Source organism: Melanostigma gelatinosum (assembly GCF_949748355.1).
Source record: "Melanostigma gelatinosum genome assembly, chromosome: 24".
In the NCBI taxonomy this organism is placed as follows: Eukaryota; Metazoa; Chordata; class Actinopteri; order Perciformes; family Zoarcidae; genus Melanostigma; species Melanostigma gelatinosum.
Genome location: NC_136657.1, coordinates 5723272 through 5749240, shown reverse-complemented (window position 1 = coordinate 5749240; position 25969 = coordinate 5723272). Strand labels below are relative to the sequence as shown.

The following is a 25969-nucleotide window of genomic DNA, read 5'->3' as shown; positions in this document are numbered from 1 at the left end:
GACTGACATCTGTTTTTATTAATTCATGTTTAAAATTACTGTGAAATATAATTAAAAGAGATGTTTGATATTTAATGTGTCAAAAAACATTATTTTATCTTTCAAAGGTTTATTTTTGTGTTGTCTCAGAGCCACATTGTTCCATTAATATTATTCACTTCATTTCACTGCAGATTATGAAACAGATTTTCTGACAAACCTCTGAAGAAGCCACATGTCATCATTAAATATTCAGTGTTTGTCAGAGTTACCTGAGCTGTGAGATAAAAGGCAGACACTGTAGGAAACTCCTCACTTCACTCTCTTCATGTGAGCAGCCTCTCAGCTTCACTCGTTTCTTCTCTGGTTGGAGTTTCAGCACTTCCAGGAGGATGGAGGTCTTTCTCTCTGAGAGGTCTATGGACCAGACTGAAGGAGCTGACTGGAGAACTGACTGTAATGATGGAAGGAGACTCTGACCTGTTTCAGTCTCACAGTCCTTCAGGTGGGAGTACAGATCCAGCAGGAAGTCACTCTGATATGTGTAATAACCATCATAATTATCATCATCAATAGGGAATGTTTTGTATGAGCACACTGATGATAACAGCTCCAGCATCTTCTCTCCCGTCTGTTCTCTCTCTGCTGCACAGAACAGATTCCCAAAGAACTTGATGTCTTCAGAATGATCTGACCGGAGATGATAAATACTGAAATAATAAAATAAACATTTAGTGATTTGATTTCATCTGCATGAATACAACAAGTCACTGCTGATGGACTCCATCTTGTACATGTGTGTACTGAATACAATCTCATGACATGTTGACTGATGTCAAGAAGAGTTGACCTCTCAGAGCTGCCTCGGTAACATGTCGACACATTCAAGGGAGAAGAAGTCAGGCTGTAAGAGCACAAAGCATATATTCAAACGTTGAAGTGTAATCAAACAGATAAAATGTATGAATAATATAACGAAATGTTTTAATCAATTATGTAACAAAAGTTTAACTGCATAGAAATGATTTAAACAAATGTAATGAATGTTTCTGTGTGTTCTGTGTGAGACTGGAGCAGAGGTAGAAATGTATTTGTCAGCGTGACTTGCAATGATCAGGATGTTGGGTGTAGTCGGGAGAGAATCTGTTGCAATCGGTGAATCATACAGGCAATGTTCAAAACCCCACGCCCTTTCCAGAGGGTGGGGGGAATGAGCTCATGTGTTGAACAGGAGGGGGCTGACAGCCCAAGTGAGGAATATAATGAGACGCTTGCGGACAGCAAGCTGGGATTTCATCGCGGATGCCGTACCAAGTGCATCGGAGGAAGATACTGACGCCTGCAACTGATGTATTGAGGGCTTCGTCTCTGTTCACGGAAAAGAGACCTCTGTTCGTGGACATTGAGATTAAAAGACGAAGTTTCTAACTCTCCCCACCGCTCGCCTCTTAACATCTGGACAACGGAGAAGCCGCAGCTGCCTGAGAAAGACTTTGTACTGAGTTTTGAGGACTGCTGAACGGGCTCCGTTGCGGAGCGGGAGGACCGAGGGTCCGGCCGGACCTTCGCTCCTAACAACTCCAAAAGAACCTTTTCATCGTACCATTGAACATCCAGCTCCAACCGAGCCGTCTCGGCAACTAAAACTAATGAGTATAATCGAAGAAGATAATTAAATTGACTAATCATGTGTAGTGACATTTTATGTGAGCTGTAGCTGTACCCTTGCAAACTAACTAAATATAACCTGCAATAAATATCTAATCTGCATTTAAAGTAAAAGTTCTCAAGTGCATTCATTTGCTGAAGTAGTAAAGAGTTCCTCGTGGCAGTAAAAAGTTATTGCTATTGTATGTCTAACAACTGAGTTCTGAAAGGTTATCCTAGTGACAGAATCCACTCAACAACCCCTTACGGTTTTAGCAAGAATTAATCCTAGCCGTTAAAACCTAACCTGGCATTTACCAAGAGCACGGATCCATAAGAGGGAAGCTGCCATAACCGACGCGACTGGTGGGAGCGCCCGGGGCCAGGACTGGTCTCTCGGCCGAGTGCGCTCTGACCGGAGGAAGCAGGGTAGACGTCGGGAGTAACGGCAGTTAGCGGAGCCAGGCGAGTTCCCTCGCCAGAACACCAGCTCGACAATCTTTTAATAGAGAGCTGAGTCAGTAATTAGCCCCGTATCGGGCCAGAAGTACCCAGGATCTAACACGTGGCGCCCAACGTGGGGCTCGACGGAAAAGGAGTACGTTGAGTCTAAAAGAAGAACCCCGGCAGCTAAGAGAGGCTGTCGTTCGTGTACGAAAAGACCTGAGGTGAGGCGTTGGGTAGAAAGCAAAGCTGCCCAAGCCTCGAAGAAGTCCGATTGCGAAGACATCCACGAATCGAAGCTGTGTGTGGTATTTACAGGCCAACACAGGAGAATCCGCAGGCGACGGGGAGCATCGACCAGACTCGCCCGACCTGTAGAGGGACCAGAGCCTGATCCCATCCCTTCCTCAACGCGCGACGAGAGGCTTTGGGAGGAAGGCGACTCGAGACAACAAAGACAAAGACAAAGTCCAAGATGGACATATCGTCCGGAGGATCCGATGGCGGCAGAGGCGACCCAGCGGGACGAGCCAACGGCCCTGATGGAGGAATCGCCACCGGACAGCAGAGCGGACCCGATGGCAACAGAGGCAGCCCGCAGACGACGGCGACGACTCAGCAGGACGAGCCAGTGACGTCGCCCCTGGACCAGGCAGCAGATAGCAGCGGGAACCAGGGAGAGAGCGACGCTGGACTACAAGGAGCGATGTCGGGAGAACCAACACAGACACCGACACCGTATCCAGGAGGCAGAAGCAACGTCCAACATCAGATCATCCTGAATGGAAAAGGATGGGCCACATGGGACGATTCTGTCCAACAACACCTATTCGTCCTGCATGAAGAAGCAGATAAGGAGAAGGTGGGAGAAAAAGTACAAGAGTTCTGCGAGAAGAAGGGGGGTTATCTTGCTCCCCTCACCCTTGAGTCAGGAATGGTGTTGGCAGTGGTAGGGTGTGAAGCACCCCCGAATACCAAGAAGGCGGTGAAAGAGTGGCTACAGTGGTGGCTAGTGGTAATGGAGACGATTAAAGGAAAAATAGTCACCGTAATCAGCCCGTCAAAAGAATACGACTCAGTCGTGAAGATGCTGGCCGCAGAAATCGGAGCAGGGGCAGTGACTATAAAGCAGAAGGTAAAAGCCACCCCCCGCTACAAAGAGAATAAAAAAGAGCAAGACGCAATAGCGGCATACATAGCCAAACAACCAAGCTACAAGGAGGTTGCCGACGAAGATCAGATCAGCACCAACGGGACAGAGGTCTCCGTGGACTCCCAGTCAGAGGAGTCCACGGGGTCCGAAGGAGAGAAAGGGCTCAGGTTCAGAAAGAGACTGTTAAGAGAGGCAGGCAGCCCCTACAAAGAAGAACTTGAGGGGTGCCTCCGGGAATATAGACAGAACCAGCAGGAGGTGGTGGTTACGAGCGGCGGAGCATCAAGCCATTTTGCGGTGCTACACGTACCGATCGAAAGATATGAAGATGGCGAAGATCAGGACGCCTATCGGGACAGCATAGAGGAGGCATTAGAAAAAGGTGTCACCCGAGCAAGCGAATTGTCCTTCAAAAGAGTCGTTATATGTAACGACGGGGCCAGATCCGGCAACCTACCCTGGGAGGTAGCAGAAGAAGCGGCAATGAGGATTCTGCACCTCCTGATGAAAGCTTCCCACGGGTGGAGCAACATCCGCGAGTTGGTAATAGTCACCTCGGTGGCCCAATACCACGAGAGAAAAGAGAGAATACTGAGACCCCTCTTCAAAACTGAGGGGCCAAACAACTGGAGGGCAGGACAGCCGAAATACGAGGACGTGAGAGCCCCAGTGGTGAAAGCAGTTCTGCCACGGCTCCCGTCATCAGCAAGATTAAAGAAAGAAGCCTGGACCGAGCAGAGGAGCTACCAGGAATCAACACCCGGTCCCTCTACACAAGAGGAGCGACGTCCACAGGTCAGCTCAAGCCAGGAAAAACCTCCAATGGAAAGAAGAACTCCAATCCCCTCTCCCCGGGCAGTAGCGGTGCAGACAGAAGAGGAAACCCCCGGGCCAACCAGACCACCACGGGGGATCACCAGCCCAGCAGAGTCCGTCGGCCTGCAGAGAATGCGCTACTCCGGAGGAGGAGAAGAGCCCATGATAAGGTTCCAAAGTCCAGGCGGGATCAGGGAAAGTCCCAGGACTCCAAAGAGAACGCCAGAACCAACTCAGCCGGCCTCACTGTCCGCAGAACCAGAGAGAGAAGAGCAAGAGGGCGCCGCAGATGTAAGTTCAGATGAAGAAGAAACAGCGCCAAGCCTGACTTCAATCGAATACGAGGCTCCGGGAGGAATAACCGACCTGAAGATGGGAAGCAGAAAAGGCAAGAAGAACGCGCTGCCCCTTGTTTCAGTGTACACGGCTTCGCAGAAATTCCCCCGGGACGAACGTTACGGGCCCATGACCACCAAAGACGGAAGAAAAGCCTATGCTCCAGAGGTCGGTCAATCAGGTTATGATGTTCCAGAAATATGGATGCACGACCTCGAGGGAATGAAAGGAACAATGGTCTACGCGACAAAAGGAGAATGGGCGAATTTTCTAATGACCCCGACCTACGGCTCCCTCGCAACAGCCACGGAGCTAACGGGTAACTTTCGCACAGGCTTTGTGACAATCGTGTACGATGTCATGTTGAGACGCCTGAAGAAAGCAGCCTACAAGCTGGCTGCGGAGGAAGGAAAAGCGCTGCGGCACGACATCTCGGACAGCGAAGACGAACAGCCACCTCAAGGGCAGGGCCTCGCACGAAGCAGCTGCCTCGCGACCGCTGAAGAAAATGACTGCATAACCAAGATGCAGGCTTCCACCCAGAGCTTTGGTGAGTTCAAAAAGATCAAGGCGATGGTGACAAACCGAGACCCAAAAGAATCAGTGCAAGAATACCTGACACAGAAATGGCTTATGGTAAAAGCCAGTTCCACAAACGATGAGGCGAAAAGATTGTGGCTGGCTCATGTGACGGACCAACCGATGGGTCCCGAAGAAACCGCGGAACAGCACTACCGAAGATTAGTGTTGGAAGACTGCGAAGACGAGGAGTCACACATCGACAAGGCAAGAAAAAGCTTAGACAAAGGGCAAACTCTCACCCAGGCGTGGTACGCCTTGCGACAGGCGATTCCGCCAGACAGAAGTGTGCAAGTCCTTAGGAAGCTGACAAAGGGCCTAATGAATGACATCGATTTCGTGACCCTAAACATCAACAAAAGTACCACAGAGCAAATCCAAGAAACAGTAAGAAAGTGGGATTTGAAGAAAAAACACTTGGAAGAGAAAAGAGAAAAAGGAAACTAGCCGAAGCCGCCGGCTCCCAGGCCCTCGTATGACAACGCAAGGCCCACCGAGGGACCCGGTCCTTCACAGACACAGAGAAGGCAGTCGGGAGGATTCCAGAGGAGTCCACAAAACTACGAGCGTGAGCCAGGATTCCGGAGGGGTTCTCAAGGCTACCAAGGCTACCCGCGAGAGCAAGGACCTCAGAGGGGTCCACAAGGCAACCAGAGGGAGCAGGGAGCTCCAAGGCAAGAAGGCTTCCAGAGGCAGGGCGTTTACCACAGGGCCCAGCCGGATCAACAACAGGAGGGGCCACGGCCCCCACCAGCCAACAAGAGCGGTTTTCTCTCTTCCGAGGATTACAACAAGCTGACGTCAGAACAGAAACAGGCCCTTCGTGTCTCCCGCATGGAAGCTGGGAGCGAAGGGCAGAGAAAGTAATGGCTAAGCGGGCGCGGGTCACAGTGGATCATGCCTATTGGGTGGGGGACGACATATACACCGACGTGGATGGAATCCCCTATCAGGTAGATACTGGTGCCGAAGTGTCGATGACCCGCAAATGCCTTGAAACAAAAGGACACCTGACTGTTCAACTAGCCGACGGAACCATCAAAAAGATTCCGTTTGGCGTCTGGAAAGGAGTTGTATGGGCTCTAGGACCCTACAATTTAATGACAATAACAGACCTAAAAGAGCTGCATAGCAGCCCAGGAAATCGAACCCCAATACAACAGCGACTCAGAATCCTCGGGGCAAAACTAATCCAGATGGGATCGTTATCACAGGAGTGGTACAAACCAGTGGACATTCCAGAAGTGACCAGGCAACAAATCGAAGACAGCGACCTTTCCCCGGAGGGAAAAGAAACGCTAGAAGACATACTTTCCAAAGCCGGAGTGGCTAGGTTAAAAAATGACTGTGGAGACATGGGTGCGAAGTACACCCACACCATAGAAGGGGGTGTACACCCACCTGTCCGCCAATACCCCCTGAATCCAGGGGCCGTTGCAGAAATGGACCTGATAGTCACGGAGCTCAGCGAACTAGGAGTGGTGCGCGAGGAGCCAAATCCCATCACAAACAGCCCAATACAGGCAGTCAAGAAGCCTGAGTCATCAGGAGGAGGATGGAGACCTGTTATCAACTTCAAGGCCCTCAACCGCAGGACTGTCGCCAACCGAGCCAGCCTGATCAACCCCCAAGGGACGCTGAAGACACTAAGACTGAAAAGGTACAAATCCTGCATAGATCTGGCAAACGGATTTTTCTCGTTGCGGCTAGCCAAAGCCTCCCAAGGCAAGACAGCGTTCACCCACAAAGGTAAAGCGTACGTCTGGGAGCGGCTACCGCAAGGCTACAAAAACTCTCCGAATGTTTTCCAGTCGGCAGTAATGGACATACTTGACGGCCTAGAGACAACAATCTACATCGATGATGTGTTCATTGCGGATGACACCGAAGAAGAACATCTGAAAAAATTGAGAAAAGTCACCGAACGACTAACAGCGGCAGGCTTGAAATTGAATCTGAAAAAATGCCAATTTGGACGATTCCAAGTGAACTACCTGGGGTTCCAGGTCTCCAACGACCTGGGACTCTCAGACGGATTCCGGGAAAAAGTGGAGCAGATCGACCCGCCAACCTCGCTGAACGAACTACAGAAGGTGCTGGGGCTCTGCAACTACGTTAGGGACCATGTCCCTAGCTACCAGAAGTATGCAAGACCACTGTATGTAAAACTACGAAAAGAAAAGCCAGAAGATGCCCACAAGAAGTGGGAATGGACTGCAACGGATCAAAACAGTTTGGAAAACCTGCGGACAGCCATTAAAGAAGCTTTGCGGCTGGAGCCACGAAGCCTTACAACAAAGCTGGTGGCAGAGGTCAGTTGCAACGACGATGACGCAGTGGTAAAAGTGTGCAACGAGGGCGGGGGAATAGTCACTTTGTGGAGCTACACCCTGTCCTCCGTGGAAAAGAAATATCCAGCAGAAGAGAAGGAGTTGGCAGTACTGGCAAGATATTGGAGCACTCTGAAAGACCTTGCCCAAGGACAGGGCATCAGGGTCCTCACGCAAAGCCAGGTCCATCGATTCCTAAGAAAAGCCACGGTAGAGAGCACGAAGGCGACGAACGCGAGATGGGGACGTTGGGAAGACATCCTGCTGGACCCAGACCTCGAAATCGGCCCTGCACAACCCGTGAGTAAGAAAAAGACGACTCAGGACGAGAAGCCATCCGAACCGTTAGAGTGGACTCTATACACCGACGGCTCGAGAAAAGGACAAGACGAGAAAGCCTACTGGGGCTTCATTCTCAAGCACAAGGAGAAGGAGCGCTTCAGACAAAGAGGCCAAGTCCCCGGCAGTGCCCAGACCGGGGAGGTGACAGCGATACTGGAAGGTTTGCTCGAGTTGGAGCGAAGAAAGGTGAAAAGAGCTAGAGTCATAACTGATAGTTATTACTGTGCTCAGGCCCTTAATGAAGACCTGTCCATATGGGAAGAAAATGGTTTTGAGAGTGCTAAAAACAAGAAAGTAGCTCACGAAAACCTATGGAGAAAAATAGCCGAATTGCGGCTAACAATGGAGCTCGAAGTGGTGCACCAGAAGGCCCACACGCGAGCAGGAACTCATTGGCAAGGAAACGAAGAAGTGGATCGTTTCGTCCAGATGAGACAAATTGTCTTTGTTGGGATCGAGAAGTGGGAAGATTTGCCCAAAGGACGGGTAGTCCCAGAAGAGAATGTGAAGGAAGTGGTGCAAGCAGTGCATGGAGCACTTGGACATGCAGGCACCGTTCCAACGCGAAGGGAACTGGAAAAGCAGCGACTCTGGATTCCTGAAAAAGAAGTCCGCAGAATCCTTCAAGACTGTGAGTTGTGTGGTCGATACAACGCAGGAAGGAGAGGACAAAGAGTGGGAGGACTCACCATTAAAAGTACCGTACCCTGGGGTTCTATCTGCATGGATGTGGCAGGACCCTTAGGGGTACCGGGTAAATGTGGAGAAAAGTACCTGTTGGTGCTAGTGGACTCCATGTCAGGGTATGTAACCACAAAAGCAGTAAGAAAAGCTAATGGCAACAGTGTTGTTAGCATGCTGGACCAAGTCTGTGGCTACTTAGGATTGCCTAAAGAGCTCAGGACTGACAACGGAACGCATTTTCGCAACGCAAAAGTGGACCAGTGGTGCCAACAGCATGGGGTAATGAGGATCTACTCTCCCCCATACACCCCCCAGGCCAACGGGGTGGTGGAAAGGACCATTGGCTTGGTGAAAAGTTGGATTGGGAAAAATGCCAACACGAGAGAATGGAGCACTAAGACCCTGGAAATCGCCAAGGCCCTGAACGACCGCTACCGAAGTGACAGGCCCTCCCCTGCGGAGGAGCTGATGCGCCGCCCCTTCACATCACAGGAAGTGGGGCGGGGCTCAGAAGATAAAGAGCCCAAGCTTGAGCAAAAGGTGCCACTTCGAGTAGGACAGCGCGTCTGGATCAAGGCTCAGATCGGTGCTTCTAACTCTGCAGTCAAAGCCAAGTACGATAAATCAGACATAATTGTCAAGATTTTGGACAGTAATACTGTTCAACTCAAGAAGAAAGGAATCCAAGGAGTAGGGCAGCTGAAGCCAGTTCCGTACTAGGAGAAAACCAGGAACTCAAGAATGGCCACCAACATACAAGCTTTACCACCCTTTGTCAGAGTGGCCAATGTCAAAGGGGTGGTTAACATGAGAAGGAGTACTACGGGGCTCTGGGCAGGAAGAGCCCTGAAGAAGTTAGAATATGCGAAGAAAGGCTTTCTCTCGGAAGAGAAAGAAGTTTTAACATGGAGAGAAGTCAAGAATAACTGTGTGGTCTGCATGGAGCCGACCACCCTGGACCTGATATGGCAGGGACCCGGAAACCAGAAACCACTCCGGGTCACAGGCCGAAGAAAAGAATTTAACCATATGACCCATAAACCAGTGAAGGTTTTGGATGCATATGTATGCGGTTTATGTCGTATAGGCATGTTACCAAGGTTGCACTTCGTCGTCCAGTGGGACCTGCGTGGGACGAAGCTGAACCTTAAGGACTGTGTCTGCCAATGGGATGGACACAGGCTGCACCTCTGTGCGTATTGTTCCATACTCCAGCAAAATGGAATGCTGGTGCGTGCGGGAACAGCCGACGGATGGCAGGTGAGAAAGTTTCTTCAGCCAATACAAACCCTGGCGCCCGCCTCATGGGAAGGTGAGGGTGCTGCCGCTCCTGTTGACACACCTCTCGACTCGGAGACTGGGGAACCCTCGGCACCATCTATGAGCCCACTCGACGGCGATCCTCACGTAGCAAGTGGCAACCGTAGTGATGTCCCCATGAGATCCTGGTGGGAGTCAGTGCAAAGGAACTGGCCATACAGCCCAGATCAGGCTGAAGTTACCAACCCACCGCTGGCTTCTGTACAGATCCCAGCGGCCTTCAGGGTCTTTCGCAACCCTGATGACCCAGGCTACGCAGCCACCGCAGCAACCTTACCCGATTGCCGCTTAGAAATGGCAACGCGAGAGGGGTGGCTGGGGCCCTGGGAACTCACAACCTGGCGTCTGTTAATCGAAGATGTGTTTTGTGATCCTGATGTGCCAATACGTGAGCTTGCCCCGGTGCCAACAGAAGCTGGTGCTCGCGGCACAAATCTCCAGTATACCATCACGGATCTGGACGCCTTCCACCATACCGGTGCCAGGACCAAGGAAAAGAGTAAGATTTTCACGGTCACCCCAGAGGGGTGGCGGCGAGACGGTGTTATGCAACTACCGGGCTCCTGGGCGGCCAGAGCGGCAACGCCTACATGGGAGGCCAGCACGATGCGCGTCATGGTGACGCTGAAAACCGTGATGGTTCCATTCGACGGTGTGTACTCCGTCGGGGTGGAACTGACCAGAGCGGATGAGGCGGTGCCTCCTCCAAACCCACGCGCAGACGCAAAAGGTTTGACCGCTTGGGCACGGAAGTCATTTCGCAAACTGCAGCGGGGTGGAAAGCCTCGCAGTAGCAGCACTTAAAAAAGTATAGCTGCTGGAAAAAACGGAACTTGATTGTCAACATGTCGCTGCCAAACCCACCAAACAAAGATTGCAGGGACCTACCAATAGTCTCTCTGTCTCTCCTCGCACAAAAACGGCCATATCTGCAATTGCCTAACGAAAGTGTCTATTTGGACAGACCCCAACGAGATTTTGCATACCGAAAAGGCCTCTGTGGCTCCGGCGCCTATTTCTGCAGCAATGGCGACTATAGGCGCTCTTCGGACCTGTCAGTACCCGGAAAGGCGGATTTACTGACTGCTTTTCGCACAGGATGGCAACTCCAGTATGACAGAGCTATGGTCCGCTGGACCCATCCGTGGCTGCTGCAGCCAGTCCTCTGTTGTCCTGACCAGTCCCCCTGGATCCTGAATACCGTTTTCATCACAGTTACGGGTCTACAGTTGAAATTGCGATGGGGTCCTAACTATGCTGATTATTTGCAAAACGAATATGTTGATCTTTGGCTAGGTGAAAATTTGATCTGGACCACCAGCCCGGTCATGCAGCGCCTCATCGCGCTCCACGTGAAAAACGGCGAGCGCTGTGTAATTGAGAACCAAGACATGCAGTTGCGTACGGTGCATTACCGCCTGCCAGGCCTTGGCCCACCGAACCCGGACCCATGCCTGCGCATGTTTGATTTGCCTCCTTCCAGATTGCTGACTTGGAGGCTTGCCCTGATGGATCACTCTGAAGCGTGGGCTAAAGTGACGGAGCTCCAGATGGACGACGGTCAGCCGTTATACGCATCTCTTGCCAAGGTCCGGAATCTTTGTGCCCCGGTGGACAGGCAGGTGTACGCATGGATGCGGCTCCGAAAAAATGGAGGGAACGAGGGTTGGACCCCCCCATGCCCCTCCTCGTTCCTCGTCACCTATTACCAATGGGTGTGGAGGGGGCTGGACTTGGCCATTGGCAGATACCCATCGGTGCTATATCACCAGCTCCTGAAGGGCAGGATTAGTCAGTGCGATCCTGACTCTCCCCCGCGCCTCAGCTCCGGCTGCCTCGCTCCTCTTCCAGAAGTGATACCGACCAGAGCACTGCAGAATCCAAGACCATGGATCTCCCGCTACTTCACGGGAGAGTTCATGAATTTAGGCGATCCTCAACCTTTACCCCCGTCTCATTAAGACGCCCCGGCAAGCGACTGGACCAATCAAGTGAACGACCTCGGAATGGAAAACGACTATGGCTTTGCTTAATAGCTAAAGTAGTAGCAGTACTAGCAGGACTGTGCACTGTCCTGGCTATACTGTACTACTATGGTAGTATCCCATGGGCCCTCACTCATGTGAGGGTGTCCTACACTACCACAAAAAAGTTCGACCAGACATGCTGGACGGTCGATTCTGGAACGATCGTTCTCTCCCAACTCGCTGGACAGAAGAGCACCTCGCCCCGGTTGGACCTTGACGTTGGGTCTAATGCAACCGATCAAGTCCAAGAAGGGGGTGGGACGGCACCGAACCTGACAGCTACCATCATCGCGTGGATGACTATCTGGGAACAGAAAATCAACGATTCGAAAATCAACGACACGGGTGAAGAAACAGACTGGGCAAGCAAATTCCAGAAGGTAATAGAGAATTCAACATGGAGGATAGATGAAGTATCTACGCTGGGAGCGGAGATGAAGATTACGGTAATGATGAAGAAAACAGAAGAAGAAAAACGGGCACAGTGTAATTGGATCTACCCCGAAAACGGTGTCCCAGGCTGGTACTGTTCATGGGCATGTGTCTCATGGGCAGAGCAAGGGAACGAGGGATACTGGAAACCCGAGGTAACCTATGCAGCGAGCCACCGTAATGATACGTGTTTGGTGATTTTACCGGCAGAAGGAATGTTCTGGGGACACTACAATCTCACCTGTGAGGCCACACAACCGCGACGTAAACCACGGCGGGTGAAAGTTAAAGTGAGGCCAGTGAGGCCACTAGGTAACACCACCAACTGCCAGCGGAACAACATTACCAGCCGAGCTGTGAATATCACGCAGGTGGAAGAGGAAGAAGAAGACGAAGTACAACCTACGGCTCAAGAGGACAAAGAAGGGCAGCCGCCGCCGCCACGATTCAAGTCGAGTGACAGTCTTCGGAGAAATAGGAGCAGGAAATGGACGCAGCATTGTAAAACAAACAAGCTCCCTCTCCTAGATAGGTGCTTCTGGAATGTGTTCTTTTATTGCGAAGGTCAGAATTACTTCGTAATAACTCCGGTTAACAAACCACAGTATCAGGCTCATAAGTACATCTATCTACCCGAACCTAATGCCCGGCACGAGGCCTGGCTCAACAACACCCTGCCGTGGATATGGATAACCGAGCTAAAGCATTTTAAAGGGGCCTTCACGGAGGGATACTCCAGAGCCAGCCACGGCCTTTTGGGACCAAGGACAACCGACATGTATGTACAAAAGCTGCCGAAACCCGAGGAGTTAATGACAGCCCCAAGAGGGGATTTCCAAAAAATTGACACTTGTGTGACCAACAAAATGTTCATCGCTCTGAATGGAACAGAGTATCTAGCCGACGGCGCCTCCCCGAGATGCACACTCTGGCAAGAGTGGTATCGGGCTTGGGGAACGTGGCTATATGACTGCACAGGCCTGAAGACGAACCAGACGATCAAAGGAACCCTGCAGGCATGGAAAGAGGCCCACACTCGGGACGACAGCTCAACCTGGTGGGGCCTACAGAAGGATGAAGTGTTAGAATGGGTGGTGCCATGTCTAACTCAAACTAACAACTACTGGGTGAAGTATCAGTACCTGGCCACAGTATACTCGAAAGAAAGAGACATCTGGCCTGGGGTTTGGAGCCGACCAGAACCATATATAGGCCCGCGGCCCTGGAAGATGGAATGCAACCGAGGAAACACGACCTGCAACATCAGCCTGGCCGGGGGACATTGTGAGACTGTGCCAGGATGGGAAGACCATTGCCAGACCCACTATGGAACAGAATATGAAACCCACGTGCAAGAAGTAACCTGGGTGAAGGATAAAGACAAGAAATGGAGACGGTCAGGGCCTCTGACCAGCAGCTGTACCAACTTAATCCTGGGCCATCGCATGAAAGACAGAGTGAACGTGAACGGCCAAATCATTCCCCCAGCAACCGACCCTACAGTCTTTCTAGCTGAGGGCCACGCCTTCAGGAAAAGCCTCTGCGAGGGTAAAGAAGACAAAGGATTTGAATGGGTAGGGGCTAACCGCCTCTATGGGAACGGAACATGCTACGAGCCAGAAGAACACTGGCTGAGTTGCGGGAGCGGCCGACGAGAACACGAGTGCAGTTGGATCGAACTAACGGGTGCCTCCATGGTCGGGACCGCAACCATCGTAGTGGAAGAATTGGCAGGGAAGATTGGAGAAGGATTCACGGTCATAAAGGGCTGGATGGGGAGTTTGTTCTCCTGGCTTTGGCCTTATTTGTTGATGATAATTGGAATTGTCATCATGGGCCTAATAATCTGTGCCGCCATTAAGGGCGGGGTAGCAGCCACTGTTGCCTCGTGCTTTAAGGGGAAGTTGAAGGAAAAAGGAGAAGTGAAGAAGGGACTCCTCCCACGAAGGAAGGAGGAGTCCACCCACCTATAAAGGGTGAACAACTGGAGCGCCATAGCCATTGCAGACCCGGAACCTCAACCAAAAGCCTCATACTGAAATAAGAACGAATAAACCTAAAAGGCCAAGATGACCAACATGACCAACACCACAACCATTGCACCTCCAGGCATGACCACCACTTATCCCCCAGGCATGACCACCTTCGGAGTGAGTATGACCAACACCACAACTATTGTACCTCCAGGCATGACCACCTTCGGAATGAGTGTAACTGAAGCATTACAGAACTCCTCCGACGCAGCACGCAGATGCAGGCCATTTATTCGCTTAACCGACCTGGACTTTTGGGTCCTTGAGATCATATGGTTCTTCTACTGTTGCATGGGCGAATGGTCCATGAATCAGCCGCTAAGAATACTAGCCCTGGCTGTAGGGTGTCTGAAAACAGCGATTGAAAACATCTATCGAGGATCGCTGTGGCTTACCCTGTCATGGTTCGCTACATACCTCCTGGGGAGAATCCACATCGACTCTACTCGCTGCGGTCTAGTAAAGGGTGGAATGGTGATCATCTGGATGGGAATCGACGTCGCTGCAGTTTTCTACAACCCCCTGAAGATGGTCTCGGCAATCGTCGAGGCCTTTCTGGCGTTTGCGGCCCTGACGTATCTCGTGGTCATGACCATGGCTATAAAAGAAAGAGGAAGAGGGCGTTGGCTCCACAAGATCGGCGCCATTGCTCTTTGGGGCATAGGTTGGGGCATAACTGTCGCCATCTACTGGGCGGGTTCTGAATCATCAATCGGGATAGCAGCCTGGCTCATGATGTATGAGCCTTTGTTTCCAAGAAGGGTTGGGCCGGCAAGCCCAGGCCTAACACCTCCTCCAATGGTGTTGGCGTCTCCATGGCTGCATTCTCTGGCTGAAAGGCGCTCTGCAAAGCGCTCCAATACTGAGAGGGGGCCTTAGAAAGAATGAAAATAAGACCACCCCCTGCTTGCTACGCTTCGCTTGTAAAAATGCGCTGAAAAAAGTAATGATTAATGAAATCTTTGTGTTCAACAACATTCAGGAGGAGGTCTGCTGTGTCCGCTGTGGGATTCCTCCGGAGCTAATGTTGCACCTGTGGGAGGTAAACCAAGCCCTATGGTGCACCCAATGCTACCTGGGGCAATTCCCGATAGGAGCAGCCAGCGGCCTCTTCTGCAAAGGAAGTACCCCTTATATGCCTGCGATGAATGTAGTCGACTGTATGGAATTAGAGGCAAAAGCAAAACCAGTGTGGACTTCCGCTGGAAGAACCCCACCAGAGGTCCTGCTCTATGCTGATGGTGTATACTGCCCAGTATACACAAAAATATGGGCGTATCCTGATGGCATCCGGGTGTCCAGCACCCACCTCACCGATGGCCGCTTCGTCGTCATTGGACCACGCCTGCCCGCCCTGCAGTATCCAGTACCAACTCCAGAAGAAGACAACGACACGGCAAGCATCACGGGTGTGGAACACCGAGACGTGGGTAGCCAGACGACGCTCGCAGGGGTAGTACCAAATCTAATGGGGATGTGGGGATACGACGAGGACTGCGGCGAGCTGGTGGAGGTTATCCCTGAAGGATTGATAGTTCCTCGCGAGGAGGAGGACACAGCAGCAACCAGCCCCGTCCCTACTCCGGCCTCCCTCTCCCCAGACAGCATTCTGAACCAGAATGTGTTGGCCCTGGTACTGAGCCTGGACGAGCAGATGAAGGATGCCATAGATGACGATGAGGATGACAACGCCCTCCTGGATCTCCAGCCACCAGGCCTGGAGGGCCTGGTGGTGCTCGACAGCTGGCAACACGAATCCGAGCCGGAGGACGACGTTCTCATCATCATCGCCGAGGACGACGATGAGTTCCTAGAGGATTACTTGGGGCACAATGCGGCAGCTTGAGACCTCAAGAAGGGGGTGTCAAGAAGAGTTGACCTCTCAGAGCTGCCTCGGTAACATGTCGACACATTCAAGGGAGAAGAAGTCAGGCTGTAAGAGCACAAAGCATATATTCAAACGTTGAAGTGTAATCAAACAGATAAAATGTATGAATAATATAACGAAATGTTTTAATCAATTATGTAACAAAAGTTTAACTGCATAGAAATGATTTAAACAAATGTAATGAATGTTTCTGTGTGTTCTGTGTGAGACTGGAGCAGAGGTAGAAATGTATTTGTCAGCGTGACTTGCAATGATCAGGATGTTGGGTGTAGTCGGGAGAGAATCTGTTGCAATCGGTGAATCATACAGGCAATGTTCAAAACCCCACGCCCTTTCCAGAGGGTGGGGGGAATGAGCTCATGTGTTGAACAGGAGGGGGCTGACAGCCCAAGTGAGGAATATAATGAGACGCTTGCGGACAGCAAGCTGGGATTTCATCGCGGATGCCGTACCAAGTGCATCGGAGGAAGATACTGACGCCTGCAACTGATGTATTGAGGGCTTCGTCTCTGTTCACGGAAAAGAGACCTCTGTTCGTGGACATTGAGATTAAAAGACGAAGTTTCTAACTCTCCCCACCGCTCGCCTCTTAACATCTGGACAACGGAGAAGCCGCAGCTGCCTGAGAAAGACTTTGTACTGAGTTTTGAGGACTGCTGAACGGGCTCCGTTGCGGAGCGGGAGGACCGAGGGTCCGGCCGGACCTTCGCTCCTAACAACTCCAAAAGAACCTTTTCATCGTACCATTGAACATCCAGCTCCAACCGAGCCGTCTCGGCAACTAAAACTAATGAGTATAATCGAAGAAGATAATTAAATTGACTAATCATGTGTAGTGACATTTTATGTGAGCTGTAGCTGTACCCTTGCAAACTAACTAAATATAACCTGCAATAAATATCTAATCTGCATTTAAAGTAAAAGTTCTCAAGTGCATTAATTTGCTGAAGTAGTAAAGAGTTCCTCGTGGCAGTAAAAAGTTATTGCTATTGTATGTCTAACAACTGAGTTCTGAAAGGTTATCCTAGTGACAGAATCCACTCAACAACCCCTTACGGTTTTAGCAAGAATTAATCCTAGCCGTTAAAACCTAACCTGGCATTTACCAAGAGCACGGATCCATAAGAGGGAAGCTGCCATAACCGACGCGACTGGTGGGAGCGCCCGGGGCCAGGACTGGTCTCTCGGCCGAGTGCGCTCTGACCGGAGGAAGCAGGGTAGACGTCGGGAGTAACGGCAGTTAGCGGAGCCAGGCGAGTTCCCTCGCCAGAACACAAGCTCGACAATCTTTTAATAGAGAGCTGAGTCAGTAATTAGCCCCGTATCGGGCCAGAAGTACCCAGGATCTAACACTGAACATCACGTCTGGACTTTGACTGACTCACAACACAAACACTCATCCTGTCTCTGGACTTACTGCAGGTTTGCTTCCTGCTGCTTTACTTCACTTTATATCATTTGATTTCATGTTTGAGATTTGAGTGTAAAATAAATTCACAATATTAAATATAAATAGTGGAACAGCAGCAGCGAGACAGAAGTTATACAACACAACAACATGTTGATTCATTGGACCGGAGTTTCCATTTTCTCAATTATTGTGAAATCAAATTTCAAGAGTTGCTTCCTGTTTAATGTACGGAAACAATATGTTTTAATGTTTTCAGGGTTTATTTTTGATCTGCTGAGATTTAAATAAAATAAACCAACAGCAGTTTTACCTGCAGGTACTTTCATTGGTGTGTGATGAGTTTTTATTTGTGTATGAGGAGGTATTAGCAGCACTGAGCTACAATGTTCTTATTATTAATATTCACATCCTCTATTATTCTCATACAGGCAGGAGACTGACATGTTTCCAGACTTGTTGCAGTTTAATATTTCACATAAAAAGCTGTGTCCCTCTGAAATGTGGCAGGGTTGACATATAAAGAGGCATACAATAAAAAGACTGAATGAAAGTACAACTCTGTACTTCATTTCTTGAGTAAATGTTCACAGTAGTTACTTTCCACCACTGGTAACTGAGTCTAATGTGGATCAGTTTTAGCTGCTGTCTGTACTTTCTGTCATTAGTAGTTATTCAACATGCTGTGAAGCACACACTGTGTTCGTAGAGGCTTCTTGTATTGTTGACTGCACTGTCTGTTCACAGTGTGCTGCGAGTCCTACTAGGACCCAACTCACTGGAGAAAACTAAGACATGTGGAGGAAGTGACCAGCTGTTCAAACAAGATGGATGACAAAGACATATCAGAGGAATATTGTGAATAGCATGGTGATGTTAGAATGTATGCATCACTGAACATTATTTTAACCCTATTTAGAAAGACACTCTTCATATGAAGAGTTAAATCATGTAAAGTAAAATGACCTTACCTGAGCTGTGAGATAAAAGGCAGACACTGTAGGAAACTCCTCACTTCACTCTCTTCATGTGAGCAGCCTCTCAGCTTCACTCGTTTCTTCTCTGGTTGGAGTTTCAGCACTTCCAGGAGGATGGAGGTCTTTCTCTTTGAGAGGTCTATGGACCAGACTGAAGGAGCTGACTGGAAAAGTGACTGTAATGATGGAAGGAGACTCTGACCTGTTTCAGTCTCACAGTCCTTCAGGTGAGAGTACAGATCCAGCAGGAAGTCACTCTGATATATGTGATCATCATAATCAAAAGGGAATGTTTTGTGTGAGCACACTGATGATAACAGCTCCAGCATCTTCTCTCCTGTCTGTTCTCTCTCTGCTGCACAGAACAGATTCCCAAAGAACTTGATTTCTTCTGAAGGTTCTGACCCGAGAGGATAAATACTGAAATAATAAAATAAACATTTAGTGATTTGATTTCATCTGCATGAATACAACAAGTCACTGCTGATGGACTCCATCTTGTACATGTGTGTACTGAATACAATCTCATGACATGTTGACTGAACATCACGTCTGGACTTTGACTGACTCACAACACAAACACTCATCCTGTCTCTGGACTTACTGCAGGTTTGCTTCCTGCTGCTTTACTTCACTTTATATCATTTGATTTCATGTTTGAGATTTGAGTGTAAAATAAATTCACAATATTAAATATAAATAGTGGAACAGCAGCAGCGAGACAGAAGTTATACAACACAACAACATGTTGATTCATTGGACTGGAGTTTCCATTTTCTCAATTATTGTGAAATCAAATTTCAAGAGTTGCTTCCTGTTTAATGTACGGAAACAATATGTTTTAATGTTTTCAGGGTTTATTTTTGATCTGCTGAGATTTAAATGAAATAAACCAACAGCAGTTTTACCTGCAGGTACTTTCATTGGTGTGTGATGAGTTTTTATTTGTGTATGAGGAGGTATTAGCAGCACTGAGCTACAATGTTCTTATTATTAATATTCACATCCTCTATTATTCTCATACAGGCAGGAGACTGACATGTTTCCAGACTTGTTGCAGTTTAATATTTCACATAAAAAGCTGTGTCCCTCTGAAATGTGGCAGGGTTGACATATAAAGAGGCATACAATAAAAAGACTGAATGAAAGTACAACTCTGTACTTCATTTCTTGAGTAAATGTTCACAGTAGTTACTTTCCACCACTGGTAACTGAGTCTAATGTGAATCAGTTTTAGCTGCTGTCTGTACTTTCTGTCATTAGTAGTTATTCAACATGCTGTGAAGCACACACTGTGTTCGTAGAGGCTTCTTGTATTGTTGACTGCACTGTCTGTTCACAGTGTGCTGCGAGTCCTACTAGGACCCAACTCACTGGAGAAAACTAAGACATGTGGAGGAAGTGACCAGCTGTTCAAACAAGACGGATGACAAAGACATATCAGAGGAATATTGTGAATAGCATGGTGATGTTAGAATGTATGCATCACTGACCATTGTTTTAACCCTATTTAGAAAGACACTCTTCATATGAAGAGTTAAATCATGTAAAATAAAATGACCTTACCTGAGCCGTGAGATAAAAGGCAGACACTGTAGGAAACTCCTCACTTCACTCTCTTCATGTGAGCAGCCTCTCAGCTTCACTCGTTTCTTCTCTGGTTGGAGTTTCAGCACTTCCAGGAGGATGGAGGTCTTTCTCTCTGAGAGGTCTATGGACCAGAATGAAGGAACTGACTGGAGAACTGACTGTAATGATGGAAGGAGACTCAGACCTGTTTCAGTCTCACAGTCCTTCAGGTGGGAGTACAGATCCAGCAGGAAGTCACTCTGATATGTGGGATCATCATCATCAAAAGGGAATGTTTTGTATGAGCACACTGATGATAACAGCTCCAGCATCTTCTCTCCTGTCTGTTCTCTCTCTGCTGCACAGAACAGATTCCCAAAGAACTTGATTCCTTCAGAATGATCTGACCGGAGATGATAAATACTGAAATAATAAAATAAACATTTAGTGATTTGATTTCATCTGCATGAATACAACAAGTCACTACTGATGGACTCCATCTTGTACATGTGTGTACTGAATACAATCTCATGACATGTTGACTGAACATCACGTCTGGACTTTGACTGACTCACAACACAAACACTCATCCTGTCTCTGGACTTACTGCAGGTTTGCTTCCTGCTGCTTTACTTCACTTTATATCATTTGATTTCATGTTTGAGATTTGAGTGTAAAATAAATTCACAATATTAAATATAAATAGTGGAACAGCAGCAGCGAGACAGAAGTTATACAACAACATGTTGATTCAGAGGACTGACATCTGTTTTTATTAATTCATGTTTAAAATTACTGTGAAATATAATTAAAAGAGATGTTTGATATTTAATGTGTCAAAAAACATTATTTTATCTTTCAAAGGTTTATTTTTGTGTTGTCTCAGAGCCACATTGTTCCATTAATATTATTCACTTCATTTCACTGCAGATTATGAAACAGATTTTCTGACAAACCTCTGAAGAAGCCACATGTCATCGTTAAATATTCAGTATTAGTCAGAGTTACCTGAGCTGTGAGATAAAAGGCAGACACTGTAGGAAACTCCTCACTTCACTCTCTTCATGTGAGCAGCCTCTCAGCTTCACTCGTTTCTTCTCTGGTTGGAGTTTCAGCACTTCCAGGAGGATGGAGGTCTTTCTCTCTGAGAGGTCTATGGACCAGACTGAAGGAGCTGACTGGAGAAGTGACTGTAATGATGGAAGGAGACTCTGACCTGTTTCAGGATCATAAGAGTACAGGTCCAGGAGGAAATCACACCATTTACTTTTCAAAGGGAATGTTTTGTATGAGCACACTGATGATAACAGCTCCAGCATCTTCTCTCCTGTCTGTTCTCTCTCTGCTGCACAGAACAGATTCCCAAAGAACTTGATTTCTTCTGAAGATTCTGACGACTGAGGCACAAAACTGAAATAACGAGGATTAAAAAAACGTGATGCACAGTTTGTATCAAACAACACAACATTTTTCTTAACTGGAGTACAAAACTTCTCGTTTCTAGTCGAAACAGAAATGGTGAGAAAGGTAACCAGTTACCTGAGCTGTGAGATAAAAGGCAGACACTGTAGGAAACTCCTCACTTCACTCTCTTCATGTGAGCAGCCTCTCAGCTTCACTCGTTTCTTCTCTGGTTGGAGTTTCAGCACTTCCAGGAGGATGGAGGTCTTTCTCTCTGAGAGGTCTATGAACCAGACTGAAGGAGCTGACTGGAGAACTGACTGTAATGATGGAAGGAGACTCTGACCTGTTTCAGTCTCACAGTCCTTCAGGTGAGAGTACAGATCCAGCAGGAAGTCACTCTGATATATGGAATCATCATCATCATCAAAAGGGAATGTTTTGTATGAGCACACTGATGATAACAGCTCCAGCATCTTCTCTCCTGTCTGTTCTCTCTCTGCTGCACAGAACAGATTCCCAAAGAACTTGATTTCTTCAGAATGATCTGACCCGAGACGATAAATACTGAAATAATAAAATAAACATTTAGTGATTTGATTTCATCTGCATGAATACAACAAGTCACTACTGATGGACTCCATCTTGTACATGTGTGTACTGAATACAATCTCATGACATGTTGACTGAACATCACGTCTGGACTTTGACTGACTCACAACACAAACACTCATCCTGTCTCTGGACTTACTGCAGGTTTGCTTCCTGCTGCTTTACTTCACTTTATATCATTTGATTTCATGTTTGAGATTTGAGTGTAAAATAAATTCACAATATTAAATATAAATAGTGGAACAGCAGCAGCGAGACAGAAGTTATACAACACAACAACATGTTGATTCATTGGACTGGAGTTTCCATTTTCTCAATTATTGTGAAATCAAATTTCAAGAGTTGCTTCCTGTTTAATGTACGGAAACAATATGTTTTAATGTTTTCAGGGTTTATTTTTGATCTGCTGAGATTTAAATTAAATAAACCAACAGCAGTTTTACCTGCAGGTACTTTCATTGGTGTGTGATGAGTTTTTATTTGTGTATGAGGAGGTATTAGCAGCACTGAGCTACAATGTTCTTATTATTAATATTCACATCCTCTATTATTCTCATACAGGCAGGAGACTGACATGTTTCCAGACTTGTTGCAGTTTAATATTTCACATAAAAAGCTGTGTCCCTCTGAAATGTGGCAGGGTTGACATATAAAGAGGCATACAATAAAAAGACTGAATGAAAGTACAACTCTGTACTTCATTTCTTGAGTAAATGTTCACAGTAGTTACTTTCCACCACTGGTAACTGAGTCTAATGTGGATCAGTTTTAGCTGCTGTCTGTACTTTCTGTCATTAGTAGTTATTCAACATGCTGTGAAGCACACACTGTGTTCGTAGAGGCTTCTTGTATTGTTGACTGCACTGTCTGTTCACAGTGTGCTGCGAGTCCTACTAGGACCCAACTCACTGGAGAAAACTAAGACATGTGGAGGAAGTGACCAGCTGTTCAAACAAGACTGATGACAAAGACATATCAGAGGAATATTGTGAATAGCATGGTGATGTTAGAATGTATGCATCACTGAACATTATTTTAACCCTATTTAGAAAGACACTCTTCATATGAAGAGTTAAATCATGTAAAGTAAAATGACCTTACCTGAGCCGTGAGATAAAAGGCAGACACTGTAGGAAACTCCTCACTTCACTCTCTTCATGTGAGCAGCCTATCAGCTTCACTCGTTTCTTCTCTGGTTGGAGTTTCAGCACTTCCAGGAGGATGGAGGTCTTTCTCTCTGAGAGGTCTATGAACCAGACTGAAGGAGCTGACTGGAGAACTGACTGTAATGATGGAAGGAGACTCAGACCTGTTTCAGTCTCACAGTCCTTCAGGTGGGAGTACAGATCCAGCAGGAAGTCACTCTGATATATGGGATAATAATGATCATAATGATCAATAGGGAATGTTTTGTATGAGCACACTGATGATAACAGCTCCAGCATCTTCTCTCCTGTCTGTTCTCTCTCTGCTGCACAGAACAGATTCCCAAAGAACTTGATTTCTTCAGAATGATCTGACCGGAGATGATGAATACTGAAATAATAAAATAAACATTTAGTGATTTGATTTCATCTGCATGAATACAACAAGTCACTGCTGATGGACTCCATCTTGTACATGTGTGTACTGAATACAATCTCATGACATGTTGACTGAACATCACGTCTGGACTTTGACTGACTCACAACACAAACACTCATCCTGTCTCTGGACTTACTGCAGGTTTGCTTCCTGCTGCTTTACTTCACTTTATATCATTTGATTTCATGTTTGAGATTTGAGTGTAAAATAAATTCACAATATTAAATATAAATAGTGGAACAGCAGCAGCGAGACAGAAGTTATACAACAACATGTTGATTCAGAGGACTGACATCTGTTTTTATTAATTCATGTTTAAAATTACTGTGAAATATAATTAAAAGAGATGTTTGATATTTAATGTGTCAAAAAACATTATTTTATCTTTCAAAGGTTTATTTTTGTGTTGTCTCAGAGCCACATTGTTCCATTAATATTATTCACTTCATTTCACTGCAGATTATGAAACAGATTTTCTGACAAACCTCTGAAGAAGCCACATGTCATCGTTAAATATTCAGTGTTTGTCAGAGTTACCTGAGCTGTGAGATAAAAGGCAGACACTGTAGGAAACTCCTCACTTCACTCTCTTCATGTGAGCAGCCTCTCAGCTTCACTCGTTTCTTCTCTGGTTGGAGTTTCAGCACTTCCAGGAGGATGGAGGTCTTTCTCTCTGAGAGGTCTATGGACCAGACTGAAGAAGCTGACTGGAGAAGTGACTGTAATGATGGAAGGAGACTCTGACCTGTTTCAGGATCATAAGAGTACAGGTCCAGGAGGAAATCACACCATCTCTCTTTCAAAGGGAATGTTTTGTATGAGCACACTGATGATAACAGCTCCAGCATCTTCTCTCCTGTCTGTTCTCTCTCTGCTGCTGCACAGAACAGAGTCCCAAAGAACTTGATTTCTTCTGAAGGTTCTGACGACTGAGGCACAAAACTGAAATAACGAGGATTAAAAAAACATGTGATGCACAGTTTGTATCAAACAACACAATATTTTTCATAACTGGAGTACAAAACGTCTCGTTTCTAGTCGAAACAGAAATGGTGAGAAAGGTAACCAGTTACCTGAGCTGTGAGATAAAAGGCAGACACTGTAGGAAACTCCTCACTTCACTCTCTTCATGTGAGCAGCCTCTCAGCTCCACTCGTTTCTTCTCTGGTTGGAGTTTCAGCACTTCCAGGAGGATGGAGGTCTTTCTCTCTGAGAGGTCTATGGACCAGACTGAAGGAGCTGACTGGAAAAGTGGCCTCAATTTTGGAATGACAGCTGAAAACCCTTTAGTCTCGACATGCTGATAAAAGTCAAGAAGGGTGTTAATTAAGTCAGCGGTGACAGAAAACAAGGAGAGGAGCGTCTTCACTTCCTTGAGAAAGCTTTGTCCTTCGTGAAGTGCTGCTTTCACGCATACATCCAGTAACAGCTGCTTCTTGTTCCTCTCCAGTGTCCGTTGCTCCTGGTCCTGTAATGCTGGACCTCTGTGTGTCATCCTGAAGCTGCATGATAACAAACAGATGTATCAAACAGTACACGTACAGTAAAACTCTGTAGCATTCACAGTTGGAAACAGACACAATGTTAACACTGTGCTGATGTTACATATGATATATGACATGTAAACAAGCTTCACTGCTTTAAGCCTCCGTTATACGGTCACACGGATATGAGCCGACGAGGAAGCGGACAACGAGCATTTCTAATGCTGCGATGAATATTAGAAATACATGAAAGTTTACTTGTCTGCTGTGTATTAAGTCTCCATCTTAATGCTGATCCACATATCTGCATTAAGGTGGAGACCTCCCACCAAACAATCAACGGTTCTACAAAAGGATCAAACTTAAAGTGTGTGGAACAAACAGAAGCTACATACCTGAGTGAGCTGATGTGTGGCAAAGCCTCCAAGAGAGACGTGCACAGACTCGGGCAGACTGGAGTTTCTCTCTCCCAGTGGAGGCAGACATTAACCTTCGTAGGATTCCTCTGCATGACTCTCACTGCTCCTTCAAACAGCTCCCTTTGACCCTCAACTGGAAGGTGCAACTCATTTCCATCAAGGCCAAGTAAGCTGATGTGGTCCATCTGCCCTTCACTCAGAAGCAGAACCCTCCACAGCTGCAGCAGCAGAGGGTCACACCTTTAATTTGCAGAATCACAGACCACTTCCTCATTATTACAATAACCGAGTAGAGAAACAGTAAAGGATCACAAAAAAGTGCTGATGCACAGATGCTCCAGCTACATTTAATTGATTTCTGTTCCATTTCATCATCCTCAATATGTCTTGGATTAATTCATGAAAATAAGTGGTTACACATGCAGAAGAACAGGTCAATTGTACTTCATTAGATGTGTTGTAACCTTAACAGTCATTTGACACTTAAAACACGCGCTCACTCATA

General features: G+C 47.3%; 1 protein-coding gene across 3 annotated transcripts in view; it reads right to left on the bottom strand.

The window, feature by feature from the left end:
* LOC306797170 (uncharacterized protein) overlaps nucleotides 1–25969 on the bottom strand; it is a 42611-nt gene that overhangs the window by 4765 nt on the left and 11877 nt on the right. For all 3 annotated transcript variants that reach the window (XM_079296381.1, XM_079296383.1, XM_079296382.1), the window contains exons 4-7: nucleotides 25441–25704; nucleotides 24635–25063; nucleotides 24099–24503; nucleotides 23079–23513 (exon numbers count right to left, since the gene is read on the bottom strand). In XM_079296381.1, the coding sequence (XP_079152507.1) occupies nucleotides 23079–23513; nucleotides 24099–24503; nucleotides 24635–25063; nucleotides 25441–25704 (1533 nt within the window). The remainder of the gene's footprint in view (nucleotides 1–23078; nucleotides 23514–24098; nucleotides 24504–24634; nucleotides 25064–25440; nucleotides 25705–25969) is intronic.